This window comes from Diplotaxodon limnothrissa, linkage group LG1 (assembly GCF_057381915.1).
Source record: "Diplotaxodon limnothrissa isolate DT_005_m linkage group LG1, D_limnothrissa_male_GT1.1, whole genome shotgun sequence".
Taxonomy (NCBI): domain Eukaryota; kingdom Metazoa; phylum Chordata; class Actinopteri; order Cichliformes; family Cichlidae; genus Diplotaxodon; species Diplotaxodon limnothrissa.
Genome location: NC_140596.1, coordinates 4705098 through 4723179, shown reverse-complemented (window position 1 = coordinate 4723179; position 18082 = coordinate 4705098). Strand labels below are relative to the sequence as shown.

At 42.1% G+C, this 18082-nt stretch overlaps 1 protein-coding gene across 1 annotated transcript in view; it reads left to right on the top strand.

The window, feature by feature from the left end:
• Window positions 1–17583, top strand: part of LOC146639285 (protein MTSS 2-like) — a 69673-nt gene extending 52090 nt beyond the window's left edge. The window contains exons 6-15 of the mRNA XM_085351494.1: window positions 567–641; window positions 5076–5233; window positions 5830–5937; window positions 6027–6124; window positions 8699–8975; window positions 9292–9366; window positions 12121–12276; window positions 12729–12911; window positions 15196–15361; window positions 15899–17583. Of these exons, the coding sequence (XP_085207620.1) occupies window positions 567–641; window positions 5076–5233; window positions 5830–5937; window positions 6027–6124; window positions 8699–8975; window positions 9292–9366; window positions 12121–12276; window positions 12729–12911; window positions 15196–15361; window positions 15899–16767 (2165 nt within the window). The 3' untranslated portion in view covers window positions 16768–17583. The remainder of the gene's footprint in view (window positions 1–566; window positions 642–5075; window positions 5234–5829; window positions 5938–6026; window positions 6125–8698; window positions 8976–9291; window positions 9367–12120; window positions 12277–12728; window positions 12912–15195; window positions 15362–15898) is intronic.
• The last annotated feature ends 499 nt before the right edge of the window (window positions 17584–18082 follow it).

Sequence of the window (18082 nt, the reverse complement as noted above, 5' to 3'; positions counted from 1 at the left end):
CTTTGAGGCAAAGCATGTTTTGGGGCTTCTGACGTAGCCGGGACACTTCCTGCTCTGTGCGCTGGTCATTCTTTACAAATGCTTTAAAAAAGACAAAGCCAGTGTTGTTAGGATATCATTGTGCCAAATACATGTTGTCTTTTCCTCATTCCATAAACCATACTACTCAGACTATGATCAGACTGAAACCTGACACCATGAAAATTTTTTCCAAACCAAACTGTATGTTCATATGCAGGAGTAGAACTAGCCTTTGTCAATATAAACAGGATATTTACCTGTTAATATGTGTTTCCGCAGTAAACAGGTAATCTTACTTAAACATTTGCTTCCACATCATTCGGTTCTAAAACTATACCTTTGTATACAACAGTGTCTAAACGGGAGCGGGTACATCTGAAACCAAACATAATAATCAGTGTTTCGCTGACCTCTTGGTGGTTTCGGTTCCTGAAAGTTAATATTGTTTCTATTTGAGTTATTATTGGAAATGCAAGACAGTATGAGTTTGCTCAGCAGCTTTTGCATTCGTTTTTCTAAAGCATCTCTCTTTATTCTCTGTCAAGAGTACAAGAGGTCACGTCACGAGATCAAGAAGAAATCATCTGACACCATGAAACTGCAGAAGAAGGCTCGTAAAGGTAACGATCAGCTGTCTAACAGTCAAGCTCAGGCTCATGGTTGTCACTCAGACAGTTCTTGTAAAGTGCTGTTTGTGTGTTTTATGTATTGCAGCTGTAAATATATTTAGATATCCAGTTCATTGTTCCTACTGTTATTTATCTAAACACAACATCGTAAGTGTAAGGCTGCAGTTAATCACAAAAAATGAGCCATTTTGTATCTGACTGGCACTCTTGATAACAGACTACGTGAGCATCATCCAAACAGTAACTTGAGTCGTTATAAGTTTATATTGCCATCTGGTGGCGTTCTGAAAAATTACAGATCTTTTCTCATTTGTCCTGAATCGCTTTACCCAGTGAGGCAGCAGCCAATAATTGTTGGTTTCTTTCTGCTGCTGCTTCCGTTCAGTTGCCAGGCAGATTAATTTACACATGCAAGTTGTCTAAAATATATTTCAAGATAATTATTTATCATTATTGAAATTGTTGTTTTATATTTTATATAAAACATATACCCTTGAATGAGTATATAACACTCATTCAAGGGTTTGTCAGAATTTAAATGTATATTTATGTAGAAAGAGAGGGGGGAAAGCAAAATGCACTTTCAATTTGAAGTATCTTTAAAGTAGCCACATTTTGCTTTGATGAATACTTTGCACGCTCATTACAGTCTCTCAGCCTGCATCATGAGGACAACTTCCAAAATGTTTTCCTACAGCTATGATGGAGCTTTTCCTTCTATATGCACAGTAACTCATGCCTGACTGTGTCAGGTGGGTTTACATTACCATATTGTAGAGGTCAGGTCCTCTGGTGTAGTATTCCACACTCTGGTAGCCTTTACGTAGCCTACAGTTGCATTGCCTCATGGGAAAAATAAGAAAACAAATTGTCGTCCAAAGCACAGGTAACTCTTGGACTTAGTTTCCTGGGGCAGTCTTTGTGAGAGTCCATCATTTTTGTCTTTACAATTATTAAACAGAAAAGCAAGTCAATATGTTAATATGTCATTCCTCTTTACTTAGTTAGGTGGGGTTTGCATTAGCATTTATTACTGCAGTAGTTGGATGAGGCTAGCTGTGTTTGTTGTGCTGTGCTGGCACAAACACAACTAATGGACTGAAACAGAAAAAGAAAAAAGTTAACATTTTACAGGAAACAGCTATTTAATCTTTAAATTCTGTTTAGGGAGAATGGCTTGTAAGCACATTAGTATGTTGGAAACAGAGTAAACAGTATTTGTAAGGCGAAAAATGCGCCCCTATGGAAAGCAAAAAAAAATAAAAAATTGAGAGGTTTGCTGTGAACAAACGCTTAGAATGTTGGTAATGTGATAACAATAATAATAATGATAATGTTGATACTGGTACCTCAAAAAAGTTTGCACCATTTAAATTGGTAAGTTTTTTTTTTGCTTCAAATCATATATGATCAAAATCAGTGAAAAAAGAAGAAGAATTTAAATTCAGCCTGTCTTCAGAGGTTTCCTGTGAAGCAATAATGTATATTAGAGAGGCTACTATTTAATATAAATTATGAATCTTAGTTTTCAGTTTGTTTCTCACTAAAGATTTCGTTTGTATTGATAAAAAGTCCCGTCATGATCATGTCAGTTTTTTCTAGCCTGATTTCTTTAGGAAGTCCACACCTTCAAAAGCAACCCAGTGACTGTGAATCTGAATGCAAGTTATATGCTTAGAGATGTCATTTTCTCACATAAAACAAGGGTAATATAAGAAATTATCTTAAAACGATAGTCTGATATCTTTGACGGGGGGTTTGTATGAGGCGCTTCACAGTAGTCAGTGCGTTACCTATTGTAGAAGTTATCACACACCTACTGTATGTACTGTAACTGAAAAGTTACCAGTGTAACAGATAAGCAAAGTCCTGCTTTCAAGGGTCAGCAGCAAAATGTGTTTTTTAAAAAAGTACAAAAGCATACCGCGACGTCACACTGCCCTTTCTCCTTAGTCCTCAGTCTGAACTTCTATCCATGCAATGTTTAAAGCCATCAGACATTCTAGTTCACATGACATGAGAGTTCATGTGGCTAAAATACGTTTTGATGCTGATCTCTTCCACACTGGCACAATGTTTCCACAATGTTGCATACCTGGGTGCATCTCCAAAATGAGACAGCTCCACTTTTGAAAACCTAAACTATCCTTTAACAGGACTAGATTAACAGTTAAACTGTGCAATGTCTGTTCCTGTGTCTGATAAGCCCCATCGCAGCTGATGCTTGAGGATATTATTGTTTCTGGATTGAACTTTTGGTTGCAGCTGTGTTATTTTGCTCTAACATTTGGCACTGTGGCTGTCTTGTGATGGCTTCCTTGTACTAACCCTAACAATGAGTTCTGCTATTTCTGCTCTCCCCGCCCCTGTCACTCTCTCTCTGTTTCCTTTCTCTTTCCTTACTTTGCTTCCTTTTTTTCTGTCTCCCCCTCTCACTGCTACGTCTTTCTGTCTCTCCTCCCCTCTGGTATTTCTATAGAGATGCAGGGTAAGTATCAGCCTGCCGCTCGCTGCTCTACCGCATCACATCCTTTTCTTTTTAAATTTCCAGCATTTGCCTGCAGGCAGTGATTATTACTAAATTTGAGGTCATGGAAAAGTTTTGGGGGTATATCAGGAAATTGTCTTTCATAATGAAATAGTCATGTAAGCAGACTTAAGGGGAATAGAGAGAACCTTATCAGGGCTGGATTAACCCACCACAGGGACTCCCATAATAAGCTGTAAGCTTTTGTTTAATTTAACTCGCTCTCGATGCATAAATTGTTATTAATTAGTTATGAGTTTATGGTAATGTAATTAGCATACAATTATTTTGTCAAGTACACCATATAAGCACATTGCAAGCTGAAATAATAAAGCCTTAAAGCCAAATTTCTATCTGAGGCCCCATTACAACACAGGTGCTTTTAGGCTGGTGCCACTCTAGTTTAAACATGAAACACGTGCTGTGTGTGTCCTGAACTGCATCACTCTCAGTCTGTTTTCTTCATTTTAATCAGCTAAGTCCTCCATTCTAGTCTGTGTGCAGAAAATGTGCAGAAAACAGTTTGCCCAGTGGCCAACGGAAAAACTGACGTTTGTATTTGTGTTGTATTTCCCATATTTTATTCCTCCTTTGGTGCCAGAGAAACCAGACAATGTTCAAAAGTCTGCATGACCAGATTTGAAGATTTAAAGCTTTAAATCAACACAGAAAAAATGATAAAAAACTTTCATTATCTTCTACAGAGCAGACGTGTTAGGGTCATTGTAGAAGATCATGCATTTTGATGTTGGAAGGTTTCAGTCAGAAAATTTTAATTTGCCTGAAACAACTGATATTGAGATTTTTTTGTGACCGGTGATTCATGAGGTGGGGTAGCAATGTTATTAAGTGATGTTAATTTATAGGTTAAAATATACTTCTGACTTTTCTGCACAAACATAATTATTTGTAGTCTTTTTACCACAAATTGAATGTCACATTTTGAACCTCAACCTTTCGGATCACCTGAATAGTTACATACTGTGCCCAGTGGGCAATCCAGCCTTGCTTGTAATGGGCATCATTCTACTGAGCCAACAACAACATGACAGTTTATTTATTACACCTAAATGGTCAACTGGGGTTTAGCTTTTAATTCTCCATTGAAACTAATGAAACTTGTAACCATGACCTTTTTAAAAACTACATGAACTAGCTCCAATGCTTCCTAAACAACTTTTGCCCCTCGTGACAGATTAGAGCTCAGCGTCTGTAGTTAGCTGTCGTGTAGTGTCACTTTTAACAATGCATGATGTAACTGAACTTCTTCCTTGACTCCTGCATGACTTGTAGCTGTTACTATCAGCTTTGTAGTGACACTGCAGGCTTCAGTCTGACTCTCATGCTACCCCTCCTCGTCTGTTATCTCTGCCATTTTGTTCCTCATTCTGCTCTTACATGCTGTAAAACTACAAAGAAATTTTCATGTCTTGCTTTCCATTTACTGCATTTGATGTATTTTTAGAGATAGCAATCTTTTTTCAGATTACATATGCACTTATATTTAAGCTTTTATTATCAAGGTATTGCAGTATAGTTACAACAGATATGATAACATTACATTTTTAGCAAAACTTTTAGCGAAAAGTTAGGAAACTGACTACTGCACATTAACATTAGAACAAATACAGAGCTAAAATAGCTTAAAAACAAACACATAAACAAGTTGCTGCTTTTTTTGTCTTGGTCAAAATTTTATAATCTGTACTAGCGGTTGGATGAACTCCTGCATTATGAGAGATATCCACATTTAGTTACATTAACACTTTTCCACACCTCCATCTTTCTTTCCTTTTTCATTTTCACCCTCTGATGAAAACCTCTACCTTCCTGTGTCAGTCTCTGCTCTCTCGTTTGATAAACGTCTCTCACCCACTGCTGCGCCTTCTCCCACCCAGGGCGAGGGGACCTGCAGCCACAGCTCGACAGTGCCATGCAGGATGTGACCGACATGTGCCTGCTGATGGAGGAGACTGAGAAGCAGGCGGTGCGCCGTGCCCTGGTGGAGGAGAGGGGTCGCTTCTGCACCTTCATTGGTTTCCTTCAGCCAGTTGTGGTGAGGACACATATGGAGGAAATGTGATAGACTTTAACAGCAGGAGGAAAGATGGACAGATGAGGGCAAGCACTGTCTAAAGTAACTTTTGAAGTGCCGTACAGAGAAGCATGTTCACTGAACAGCTCCACTGATAATTACTGTATTTGAACCCTTATGCCAGAGGCCATTGTTTGATATTGCCCCATTAAAAAAAAAACACATGTATTTAGCTACAAAACTATAAGGCTAAAATGAACAACCTTGGGCTGTACTGATGGGAGACACTTTAAAGAATAGCATCAGTATAACATTTATCTTGCAGAAAACCATTAATTAATAAACAATGTAAAGCAAAAACGTGTAAAATGAGTTGTTACTTTGTGTCGTACTGACACGTCAACCACATTATCTTTATAAAGACAAGAAACTAAACTGCTTTGCTTACAGTACCTAATTTACAGTTTAATTATATCACGAAAAATAATCATACATAAAAATAACTAGAGCTTTGAGTATAATTAACTGTGTTATGGTTGTTGTGGAAACTGTACACTGAGAATTTTTGGACTTTAGTGTAAAAGAAAAAGTAAAAATGTTTTCTATCTTGTTTTAAGAATGGAGAGATTGCTATGCTGGGCGAGATCACCCATCTCCAGGCCATCATTGATGACCTGACTGTGCTGACAACTGATCCGCACAAACTGCCCCCTGCCAGTGAACAGGTGAAAAGCATACGCAAACATGACATCCAGAATACACAAAGACAGAAACAAATAGAAGACAAACCTCTGACTCCTACACGTTCTCTCAGGTGATTAAAGATCTAAAGGGGTCCGATTACAGCTGGTCCTATCAGACCCCTCCGTCATCCCCAAGCAGCTCTGGCTCACGCAAGAGCAGCATGTGCAGGTACTCACACACAAATACACTCTTATCCATACACACATAGGCAGTGTTCTGAGTATCAGAAAGAGGAGCCATCCTTGATGTTTATATGTCAGTGTGATTGTCAGTCGTTTTGTCTACATGTCAGTCTGTCATTACATTCTGTGCAGTCCCCGAAAAACAAGTGTCTATGGGTGATAGAGCTACTCATTTAACCCCAGAAATGTTCCTTCATAATCAGGCTGTGGTGATTCTGCATAACTATTGGACTGATCAAACTGGACCACATATAGCTTTAACATGGCCATTAAAACATGATGACTGCCAAAAACTGACTGAAAAATATTAAAAAGTAAACTTAGCCAGCAAATTAGAAAATGCTGAGTGAAAGGTTGCCTGTTCAGGTAGTTGAAAGGGCATCAGAAAAAAGGATGTTTCTCTTTAAATCCAAATGTCTGTTGAAATGAAAGGTCATTTATACATCTCCAAAAGTTGATTCTGTTCATCTGGACGTAGCGTTTTGTGGGAGAAACGTTTTGTCACTCATCCAAGTGACTTCTTCAGTCTCAGCTGACTGCAGGTTTCAATCTTATAAACAGTACATTTGCATAATGACTGAAACCAGCCCACTGAAGGAACAATGGGCTAGGAGGTCAGTTCCTTAATCTTAATTATGCAAATTCTCATGACCATTGATCAACAACCACTGATCAAAGCCCACTGATCAATGGCCATGAGTACCATTCACAGAGAGTTGGGGAATGGCTGCAATCACAGCATTCTAAGATGGCGAAAGATGTATCCTTAGGCCCCCTCTTCGATTCATAGACGGTCTTTCCCTTTTCACTTAAATGGCCTCCTTGACTCCACGCTCAAACCAGTATTCTTCCCTGTCCAGGATGTTACATCCTCATCATTGAAAGAGTGTCCACTGGCCTGTAGATGTAAATAGACTGCAGAGTCCTGGCCTGACGAGGTAGCTCTTCTGTGTTGTGCCATCTGCTTCGCCAGAGGTTGTTTGGTTTCCCCGATGTATAAATCCTGCCAATCCTCCTGGCACTTAACAGCGTACACTATGTTACTCGGGGGACCCGATCCTTGGGGTGGACCAGTTTTTGGCGCAGCGTGTTTTGGGGTTTAAAAGCCACAGAAACCCGGTGTTAAAAAAAAAAAAGTGTCTCAACTGTTCTGATACTCCTGACACATATGGGATCACTACAGGTTTTCGCTTATGGAGCGGTTGTCCTTCTCTCCTGGATCGGCTGGAGCTTTCTTTAGGTGCCTTTCCAGCTTTGACAAAAGTCCAGCTGGGATAACCACATTTACTCAGGGCCTTCTTGATGTGCTGTTCTTCTGCCTCCCTGGCTGCTGTGTCAGTGGGGATGGTGTTCGCTCTGTGTTGTAGTGTCCTGATGACACCCAGTTTGTGCTCCAGTGGATGATGAGAGTCAGATGTTCATCCTCCAGTGAGGTCACTCAGATGTTTTAGTCAGTGGTTGTTGATCAATGGTCATGAGAATTTGCATGATTAAGATTAGGGAACTGACCTCCCAGCCCATTGTTCCTTCAGTGGGCTGGTTTCAGTCATTATGCAAATGTACTGTTTATAAGATTGGGGAAACCTGCAGTCAGCTGAGACTGAAGACGTCACTTGGATGAGTGACGAAACGTTTCTCCCACAAAACGCTACGTCCAGATGAACAGAATCAGCTTTTGGAGATTTACTTTCCTGGATGATTGAGAATGCATCAAGACGTCATTTATACATCTGATGAAGTTGGTGCTTCAACAAGCTTTTGATGATTGGGTCATCCTCAGCAGAAGCACTGCCTTCAGACAGAACAGCATTATAAATAAATGATAATAAAGAATCTAGGACTTTGGCCTTAAGATAAGTTATGACAGCCTCTCTTTTATAAGCCAAATGCATAAAAAAACTAAATACTTTCAAAAGACTACAAACTGATTTCTATGGTTCTGTGAAGCAAACTGTATGAGTGTCAGTGCATGTGAAGCGGATTCACAGCATTTTGCCTTCAGTGTTTACTGTGTGTATAGATGTGTGTGTGCTGGATCCTTCTAAGTTTACACACCCTCTGTCTACCCCCTCCTGTCCTTTTCTTTCCCACTTTTCCACTCAAAACAACTGCCATTCTGTGTACTCTTTTTCACTTATCTTCTATTACTTGTGTCTTGTTTGTGTGCATTCATGTGATTTGCCCTCTTTCTCTCCTGCTGGATCTTTGCTTACCTGATTTTGTTGCGGGTCTCTACTTTTAACTGTTCCTGGTGTGTGGCTTTACTGCGCATCGCACTGCGGGTTTTCACTGACCTGATGAACCAACGATTTGCTGTAAACTCCTCTTGGTCCTTCAACCCATCATACGAACTTCCAACACTTCCTTTAATTGTCAATCTATCACTTTCTACAACAACCAACCCCACTTCTTCTCTCTGAATTCCACCATTACTTCTCTAATCATGCTGTCTCTCTCTGATACTGCCTTCGCTCTACGCTGGGAATCATCACCTCCACATTCCTCACACCTCCATCGCTCTGCCCCCTCCCTTCTCCTCTACACCTTCCTCCCCCAACAGCAGTGTAAACAGCACCCACAGTAGTGCCTCCCGTTCGTCAGGGGGAGGTGGTAGTGGTGGTGTTGGTGGCGGAGGCTCCTTGCCCCACTCGCCCACCTCATCATCCTCCTCCTCCTGTCGCTACCGCAGCAGCCTGCCGCACCAGCCTCCACCACCGGGGGGCATTGCTGCCCACCGCCTCAGCAGTGTCTCCTCACATGATTCGGGCTTCGTGTCCCAGGATGCCAACATCTACTCCAAGCCACCCTCACCTATGCCCTCAGACATCACTAGTCAGGTACAAATGCCTCATGGACAAATTTACATTATTTATGTGACCCGTTCAGAGTTACTGTGGCTTAAATTGCTGGCTTCCAATGACACACGCACAGCCTGAAAAAGACAATGACACAAAATTTTTGGTCTCTATTTTAAGGACAGCCAGCAGGTAAACTAAACATTTCAGTGTAACTTTAAAATAACAAAGGACAAATATTTGAATAGAATTTAATTACTGGATATCTAATGAAAAACATTAAGTTTCACACATGTGTTTTGGTTCTTGGTCTAAACTCTTATCGGTTTGTGTCACTCTTATTTCTTTCCTGGTGTAGAAATCATCCAGCTCAGCATCATCAGAGGCCTCAGAAACATGCCAGTCAGTCAGTGAATGCAGCTCCCCCACCACTGTAAGTATTCTTATTCATAATATATAACATGGACAGTCTGAAATGCAGCATAAAAAAAATTAAAGCAATAAAAGTGTGGTCCTAAAAAGTTAACAAATAAAGGTCAGTGTGTGTACAAGTAGTCCTTATGAGCCAAAAGCTCAGGCTTCAGACTTTCCTAACACTCTGTTTCTGAGAGCTTCCTCCTCTGTATCATGTCAGAGCGAGAGGATATCACTAATATGCACAGCTGTCATTGTAAACACAGACGACCCATCCTTGTGTGAAAATTAGCTTTAAGCAGTGGCTCCCAAACCTTCTCTGGCATGCTCCAATTAAAGAGCCGAAAAAATGAATAAAAAATTAGATGATTTTTATAGTGTCAAAAGACTCTTGTTTGTTTTTACCCTCAAAAATTATTCTTAGTTATGATTGTTAGACATAACTATTCTTCTGTTAGTTTCACTTGATACTTATACTTATTCATATTCACGCTATGTATGCATGGTGCATACATGTAGCATTGAGTATATAGTGGGTCTATGTCCCAGTAGCGGGGCCCAACTTAAAGAGATGGGGGCTATAATGATTTGCTTCACATGGAGGATGGAATGAAGGCCCAGTATAAGAGAAACAGGAATTATTGTGAGCTGTGGATCATACAAAATTATTCTAGTTAGCATAATGTGTGTCCTTTAAGATTTTTACACAGTAATCATACAATCATACATCATACTTGTGGTCAGTCTGTGACATCACTGTCGAGAGATTAGTTTTCCCTGACAGTGCTGGTTTATTCTTAAGTTAAACTCTCAGTTTAGGATATATTTACAAATACAGCTTAATGATTGGTGGGGGGGGGAAAGATAAATGAATTACTTGAAATTAAAAATTAAGCTCTGCTTCATTTAAGTTTACTTCAAGTTTCCTCATCTTGTCCAAATCAACCAGATTTCCACTGAACACCCGTCAGATTCACACCTATATTATCTGTAGTGTTTTCCAGAGACATCAGGCAAGAACAACAAAATGTAATTTCATATAAGATTGAGCAATTTTTTAAACAGCTGTGATAATTGTGGTAGTATAAAGTCATTGTTGATACAGAATTACAAGGTAGCGCACAACACATGCTGTTTAAAATGAGACGTTACACTCATCAAGGTAGCAGGACGTTCATAAGATTTTCAGGGATTTCCGAGAACAGAAGGAGACTTTGATTTCTGAATGGTAAGTCAAACTTGGTGTAGAGCTGACAGTATTAAATCTCTGGAGCCTTGATGTGTTCTCCAGCAGAGAAAGCTTTGTGGTACCATTAAGCAACATCATATCAAACACCGCCCACTTACTCACAAGAGAATAGTGAGGCAAATGTATTTGAGACACGAGGGTTTGGTTGAATTTATGCATTTTCTCCAATTTAAAAAAATGTTCATTGCAGCAATTAGCATTGGAGAGCTCTGTTTTCACAGGCACATGGGGCAAAGTTGTATCTTCCTCAGCATAAACCACCTACACATTGGTGCCAGTTGCAAAGTTGGCTTTAAGATTTACAGCCATTTGCATCTTCCCCTGCTTACCAACTGAAAATAGGAGCATGTAACGCCGGTCTTCTGTGCTTTTAATTGATGGAGACATACCCAAATAAAGCTCTACAAAATCAGAGACTTGTTTTATTTATGTTTGGGAACTTGTCTCCTCCTCTTCCATTATACATTCTTTAGCCAGTTTGCACACCATTATATAAATCATGCTTGCAAGGCAAAATAAATATTCATTTCTGATCTTAAGCAGCATCTGTCCTCCGTACCAGCTTGCATATACTGCTTCTCTTTCCCTTGACGTGTTCACAACCATCTGTGATCCATCTCTAATTTGACTGATACACATTGTCAAGCTGGACCGTGTGCCCCACTTTCACTGGTTATCTTGACAAGATTTAGCATAAGCATCACGAGGCAGACTTGCAGTCTCTCCTGTGCATTGCATGTATTGGTTATTTCTGGATGTTCTTAATTAAATCATCATGGAATCTGAGGCAGACACACTAGACACATGACACGTTCCATTAAAAACTCACGAGACAATTAAAATTTGCCTGCTCCCCTAAAACTGATCTAAAACCCTTTAGATCAGTTTCATCAGCTCATCTCACTGTATCCACATCCAGCACCTTTGGGAAAATGGTGCAACAGCTCCATGTACATGCAACAAAAGCAGAGTTACTGTGATTTCTACCTGAGCTCCTTTACTTTAAGCCTTTCCTTGATCACTGTACAAATCCCACAAATATGCAGAACTACCCAAGTCTTCTGTGGTACCTGATGCACAAGTGCAACAATTCATCAATCTGAATTTTTGCTACAAATACATCAACATAAACGTGTTAAACATACAGTATCTGACTAAAAATTAGAAGTAGGCTTTGTTGATGTAGAGGCTTAGTCCCACTCTAATCACACTTAACTTGCATATAGAGTCATTTTGATGCATGGCAGCAGTAACTAATTGTGTTTCAAGAGGCCCATTTTGGTTTCAGCTGTATTGTCTATCTGTTTCTTAGAATTTGGTGTGTGTGTGTACACATGTTTGGCTTTTGTTGTCGTGTGTGGCCCAGTAGCTGGCTCTCTCTCTCTCTCTCTCTCTGTATGTATATATATATATATATATATATATATATATATAATGTCTGTCTGCCTGTCTCCCGCTCACTCTTGCTTCATGTCTGTGGCTTTTCCATTCTCTGATGACATGACTGTGTCTCTCGTCCCGCAGTTTGGCTCGTCCTTCGCTACCTTCCGCCCCGCTCTTTTTCACTCTGGCTCCACCCGGCCTCTCTCTGTCATTCTTCCTGTTCCTGCGTCCCCACCCTATAACCGCCCCCCTGGATCCAGCTCCTCCTCTCCCACATCAAAGGTTCCTATGTGGAAGGTTTGTTCTCCATTCGCTTCCATTTCTTCAGTTGCACATTTTCTTCTGTTTCTGTTTAACAAGTTAATGCATAGAATTTATTTTCTTTTACTTTTTATCACCTGATTAACTCATTCATAACCACATTGCACTGCTTCATTGCAAGTGTTCATCCCCACTTGCTTTGTGTGCATTTTATTTGGCTTCATCTGCCTCATTGGTTTTACAGTCTGCCAACTGGTAACTGACCAAAACCAAGCAGGGTCAAAGGTCATCAACATATACATGCTCTCTAACACTCGAAAAGGCCTCTGTTCCACACATTCTGACCTGCACACAGTCCTTGATGTACCCATAAAGGCCCCCTCTTTCTGCACTCAGATGAAGGGCATCAAACTGCTGGATAGTGGACAAGTCGTGTGTGCTAATGTTACCACCTACTTCCTGTTTATTAATTCCGCTCACCTCTTCAGGACTGGTCCAAAGCAGGTCAGTATGAGCAGCCTGTGGCTGCAGCGGCAGTCCAGCGAAGAAGGGAACCTCTTGATAGGCTGAGGGAGAGTGAGGCATCACCGGGCTCCCAGGGATATGCTGGGCCATCACATCCTGATGATGGGCAGAGAGCCAGGATGACGCCAGCTAACATCGCTGCCAAGGTAATAGTGAAGTTGATGATACTGAAACACGGGCTGAAGATAGCAATTTGTGTGTACGTCTGTACAAATGCATGAATATGTATAAAGTATGGCCTATAGTACAGGGTGGGCCATTTATATGGATACACCGTAATAACATAGGAATGGTTGGTGATATTAAAGTCCTGTTTTTGGCACATTAGTATATGTGAGGGGGCAAACTCCTCAAGATAGGTGGTGACCATGGTGGCCATTTAGAAGTCGGCCATCTTGGATACAACTTTTGTTTTTTCAATAGGAAGAGGGCCATGTGACACATCAAACTTATTGGTAATGTCACAAGAAAAACAATGGTGTCCTTAGTTTCAATGTAACTTTATTCTTTCATGAGTTATTTACAAGTTTCTGACCACTTATAAAATGTGTTCAATGTGCTGCCCATTGTGTTGGATTGTCAATGCAACCCTCTTCTCCCACTCTTCACACACTGATAGCAACGCCACAGGAGAAATGCCAGCACAGGCATCCAGTATCCGTAGTTTCAGGTGCTGCACATCTCGTATCTTCACACCATAGACAATTGCCTTCAGATGACCCCAAAAATAAAAGTCTAAGCGGGTCAGATCGGGAGACCTTGGGGGCCATTCAACTGGCCCACGACGACCAATCCACTTTCCAGGAAACTGTTCATCTAGGAATGCTCGGACCTGGCACCCATAATGTGGTGGTGCACCATCTTGCTGGAAAAACTCAGGAAACGTGCCAGCTTCAGTGCATAAAGAGGGAAACACATCATCATGTAGCAATTTCAAATATCCCGTGGCCTTGAGGTTTCCATTGATGAAGAATGGACCCACCCTATCTCTCCCTTAGAGATAGGGTGAGAAGTTCAGCCATCCGGGAGGGGCTCAGAGTAGAGCAGCTGCTGCTCCACATCGAAAGGAGCCAGCTGAGGTGGTTCGGGCATCTGACAAGGATGCCCCCTGGGCGCCTCCTGGGTGAGGTGTTCCAGGCATGTCCCACCAGGAGGAGGCCCCGGGGCAGACCCAGGACACGCTGGAGAGATTATATCTCTCGGCTGGCCTGGGAACGCCTTGGTGTTCCCCCGGATAAGCTGGAGGAGGTGGCTGGGGAGAGGGAGGTCTGGGCCTCTTTGCTTAGGCTGCTGCCCCCGCGACCCGGTCTCGGATAAAGCGGATGAAGATGGATGGATGGAAGAATGGACCCACTATCGTCGTACCCCATATACCACACCAAACCATCACTTTTGTTGGTCCAACAGTCTTGGAGGATCCATCCAATGTGGGTTAGTGTCAGACCAATAGCGGTGGTTTTGTTTGTTAACTTCACCACTCACATAAAAGTTTGCCTCATCACTGAACAAAATCTTCAGCGTGAACTGAGGGTCCTGTTCCAATTTTTGTTTTGCCCATTCTGCAAATTCTGTGCGCCGATCTGGGTCATCCTCGCTGAGATGCTGCAGTAGCTGGAGTTTGTAAGGGTGCCATTTGTGAGTAGCTAATATCCGCCGAAGGGATGTTCGACTGATCCCACTCTCCAGTGACATGCAGCGAGTGCTACGCTGTGGGCTCCTGCTGAATGAAGCTAGGACAGCCACTGATGTTTCTTCATTAGTGACAGTTTTCTTGCGTCCACATTTTGGCAAATCCAACACTGAACCAGTTTCACGAAACTTAGCAAGCAGTTTGCTAACTGTAGCATGGGAGATGGGTGGTCTCGTAAGGTGTCTTGCATTGAAATCTGCTGCAATGACCCGGTTACTGCGTTCACCAGATATCAACGCAATTTCGATCTCCTCCTCACGTGTTAACCTCTTCGACATGTCAATGGCTGTGAACAAAGAGAAACTTATAAATAACTCATGAAAGAATAAAGTTACGTTGAAACCAAGCACACCATTGCTTTTCTTGTGACATTACCAATAAGTTTGATGTGTCACATGGCCCTCAGCAGCTCATATATCATTCACTGTGGAATGCATCTGAGACAGTCAGCTAAAGACTTGACTTAGTTGTCAATTTAGAAAAAGCATAAAAAGCCTATATATGTCTACAAAAGGCTGTGAACACAAGTGTCCTTGTCAACACAAGGTACGGCACAGGCAAAACACTTCCAGGTTCTCAGGTGGATGCTTACAAATGAAACAAAAAACAAAACTTTCTTTTTGCTACTGCATTTTAGGACCAGAAACCTTTTTTATTCTATTCAATTTGTAGATTAGGGTTTAGTTTTCAAACAGCGGGTTGCTCAAACTCCAGTGCAGTGTTTCATTGTATGTTCTCAGCATGGAGAGGAGGTTTCTCCAGCAGCCAGTGACCTGGCCATGGTGCTTACCAGGGGACTCAGCATGGAGCAGCAGAAGAGCAACAGAGACTCCCTGCAGTACTCCAGTGGATATAGCACAGAGACCACAACCCCATCCTGCTCAGAGGACACAATTCCTTCACAAGGTGAAACTAATCTACCACACTCTTTATGGCAGCATTTAATCTCATTCGGTGCCCACATATATTACATTTCACCTGGCCACATTCATCATCTTATTTTTGTAACATTCCAGGAAAAGCAACCTGTTAAGGGAAGGTGTTTTTTTAGGGGAAATATCAATATTTAAAACTTCTGCAGAAGTTTATTGTATTCCTCCCACTAGCACTCCTGCCATTGAGTGTAGTTTTACCAAAATCAGATTAAGTGAATCCATTTAATCATCCAGGCAGCAGCTAAAGTGTATGATGGATGTATTCTGACAGTTTCTCTGACAGCAGTTGGAAAATGACAATATAAAGATAAAATTGAAAAATATTAAATGTGCTCACTTGCTGGCTTGCTCTACCAAAATGATGTAGCTATCCCTGTGTTAATCTAATAAAGCGACCACAGAACATTGTCTTTCCTCTGTCTCTGTTTCTGGCACATATAGTTCAATCATTTCTCTAAAATCTCATGAATACCTTTTTTTGTTTTACCCTCTGCTCTCCTCATATTAGGTTCAGATTATGACTGCTACTCAGTGAATGGTGATGCCGAAGGTCCAGATGGACAGACAGAGTTTGACAAGTCCTCCACAATTCCTCGCCACTCTAATATTGCCCAGAACTACAGGCGAATGATCCAGACCAAGAGGCCAGCCAGCACAGCTGGCCTGCCCACTGGCGTTCTTGGTCCAGGGGCTCATGGGATACCAGGGCAGCCCGGTGGAGCTGGTGGAGGTGGAGCAGGGACTCCAGGGACTGCCACCATCCGCCGAACCCCCTCTACCAAACCTGGCGTGAGGCGCACGTTATCCAGTGCGGGGCCCATCCCCATTCGACCACCCATCGTGCCTGTCAAAACACCCACTGTCCCTGGAGACTCACATTCACCTGGTGCAGGTGGAGGGCACGCTGGTGGCGTACCTGTCCGTGTGGGGAGTGAGGAATGTGTGTTCTTCACTGGAGCTGAGGATTCACAGGGAGCGCTTGATTATGTGAAGGCATCACCAAAGCGCCTCAGCCTGCCTAACACCGCCTGGGGATCAGGGGCTGCGTTAGAGGTCTATGCTCAGCAGCATGGGGGCCTTGCAATAGGAACAGGCTCGGGCACTGGATCAGAGGAAGATCAGATGATCGCAGCCAATCGGCACAGCCTAGTGGAGAAGATTGGCGAGCTGGTAGCTAGTGCACACGCCCTTGGTGAGGGCCAGTTTCCCTTCCCTGCCCTCCCTGATGACCCAGCCCCACCACCAACTGGCCCCACTGACACTCAGACAGGGACCGAAGGGGCAGAAGGGTCTGGTGACATGCTGACCACCATCAGGAGAGGAGTCCGTCTTCGCAAAACCGTCTCCAATGACCGCTCAGCTCCCCGTATATTGTGATCGGAGGAACAGCAGAAAGAGGATGATGCTTGTCAACCGAGAGGGAGTCAGGTGTTGGTGTGATGCAACCCAACCACCTAGTACATACACAAAAACTTAACCATGTAGGGAAAGCTATAATATAACAGAAGACGAATGAAAGCAGAAACATACACAAAAAAAAGTTTAAAGACACCATTAGAGTAATGATATATAATATAATGATAATAATAACAACAATAATAATGTTAACCCATGCTGACAGTTAAAAGTTAAATGCTGAACATTGACAGGCTCCTAGCAGGCCACTATAACTAGTGTGTGTTGGACGCATGTTTGTCTTCTATACACCTTCACCCAGGGAAGGAAAGACTCACAGGACAAAAAAAAAAAAAACAGATATGATTTTTTAAAAAAGAGGCAAAGAAAGAGAGAAACGCTGGGTTCTGTTCTGTTTTGCCAACTTACACCTTTCCCTATCCTCTTCTCCAACTAACCCGACTGTCTGATCCCAGATGAAAGACTGATGACTGAACGAGGGGCTGGTGTGGACGAGAGAGAGAGGGGACTCAGAGTGCCATGTGAGCAGCTGGGTTTGAACCCAAGCTGTCTCAGCAGCAACACACTGTACTTATTAGCCCATTGAACTGAAGCTTTGGTATTAGTACGGGGAGCTAACAAGCCAGAGGGCCTCTCTGGTTCATCCTAATGAAAAGAATCTTGGAAAAAAGGAAATATCCACTGTTGGCATTGAACCGTGCTAGTGCCCCCTTCCCCCCTCTCTCGCTCTCTGCGTAGTGAATGCGTGCATTCATGGGTGTGCATGTGGGCAAATGTAAAACATGAGTGTGTGTCTACGTGTGACTAATTGTGTGTATGTGTGCGAGGAGGGTGGGTAGAGCTCTGCTGCAGGACAGCTGGTTACCCAATGAGGGCAGGGCTTTTTCTCCTGTGTGTTGTGCGTGTATTTTCTTGTTTATATTGTGACGTCATTTACCTTGTTACCGCTGTACGAGAAGTTACAAGACGTACTCCAGGCATATAGATATATTCATATATATTTTCTAGAACCAGAGAGAAAATGTTAAATCAGAAATGGAGCAATAAATGTGTTTTATTTTCTTGTTTCGAAGAAGCGGCTCGATGGAGGATTGTAGATTCTCCTTTGTCACATTCAGGCAATCATCAGGAATGCTAAATTACACATCGACTGTGAATTCATGCCTAGCCGGTTTTGGCGTGTGTCTCTCTCTGTCCCTGTCTCTTTCTGGTGAATGAAATGGATTACAAAAGTCTGGGGGGGGGGAAGGAAAACTGTAAGCACTTTGATAGGGGA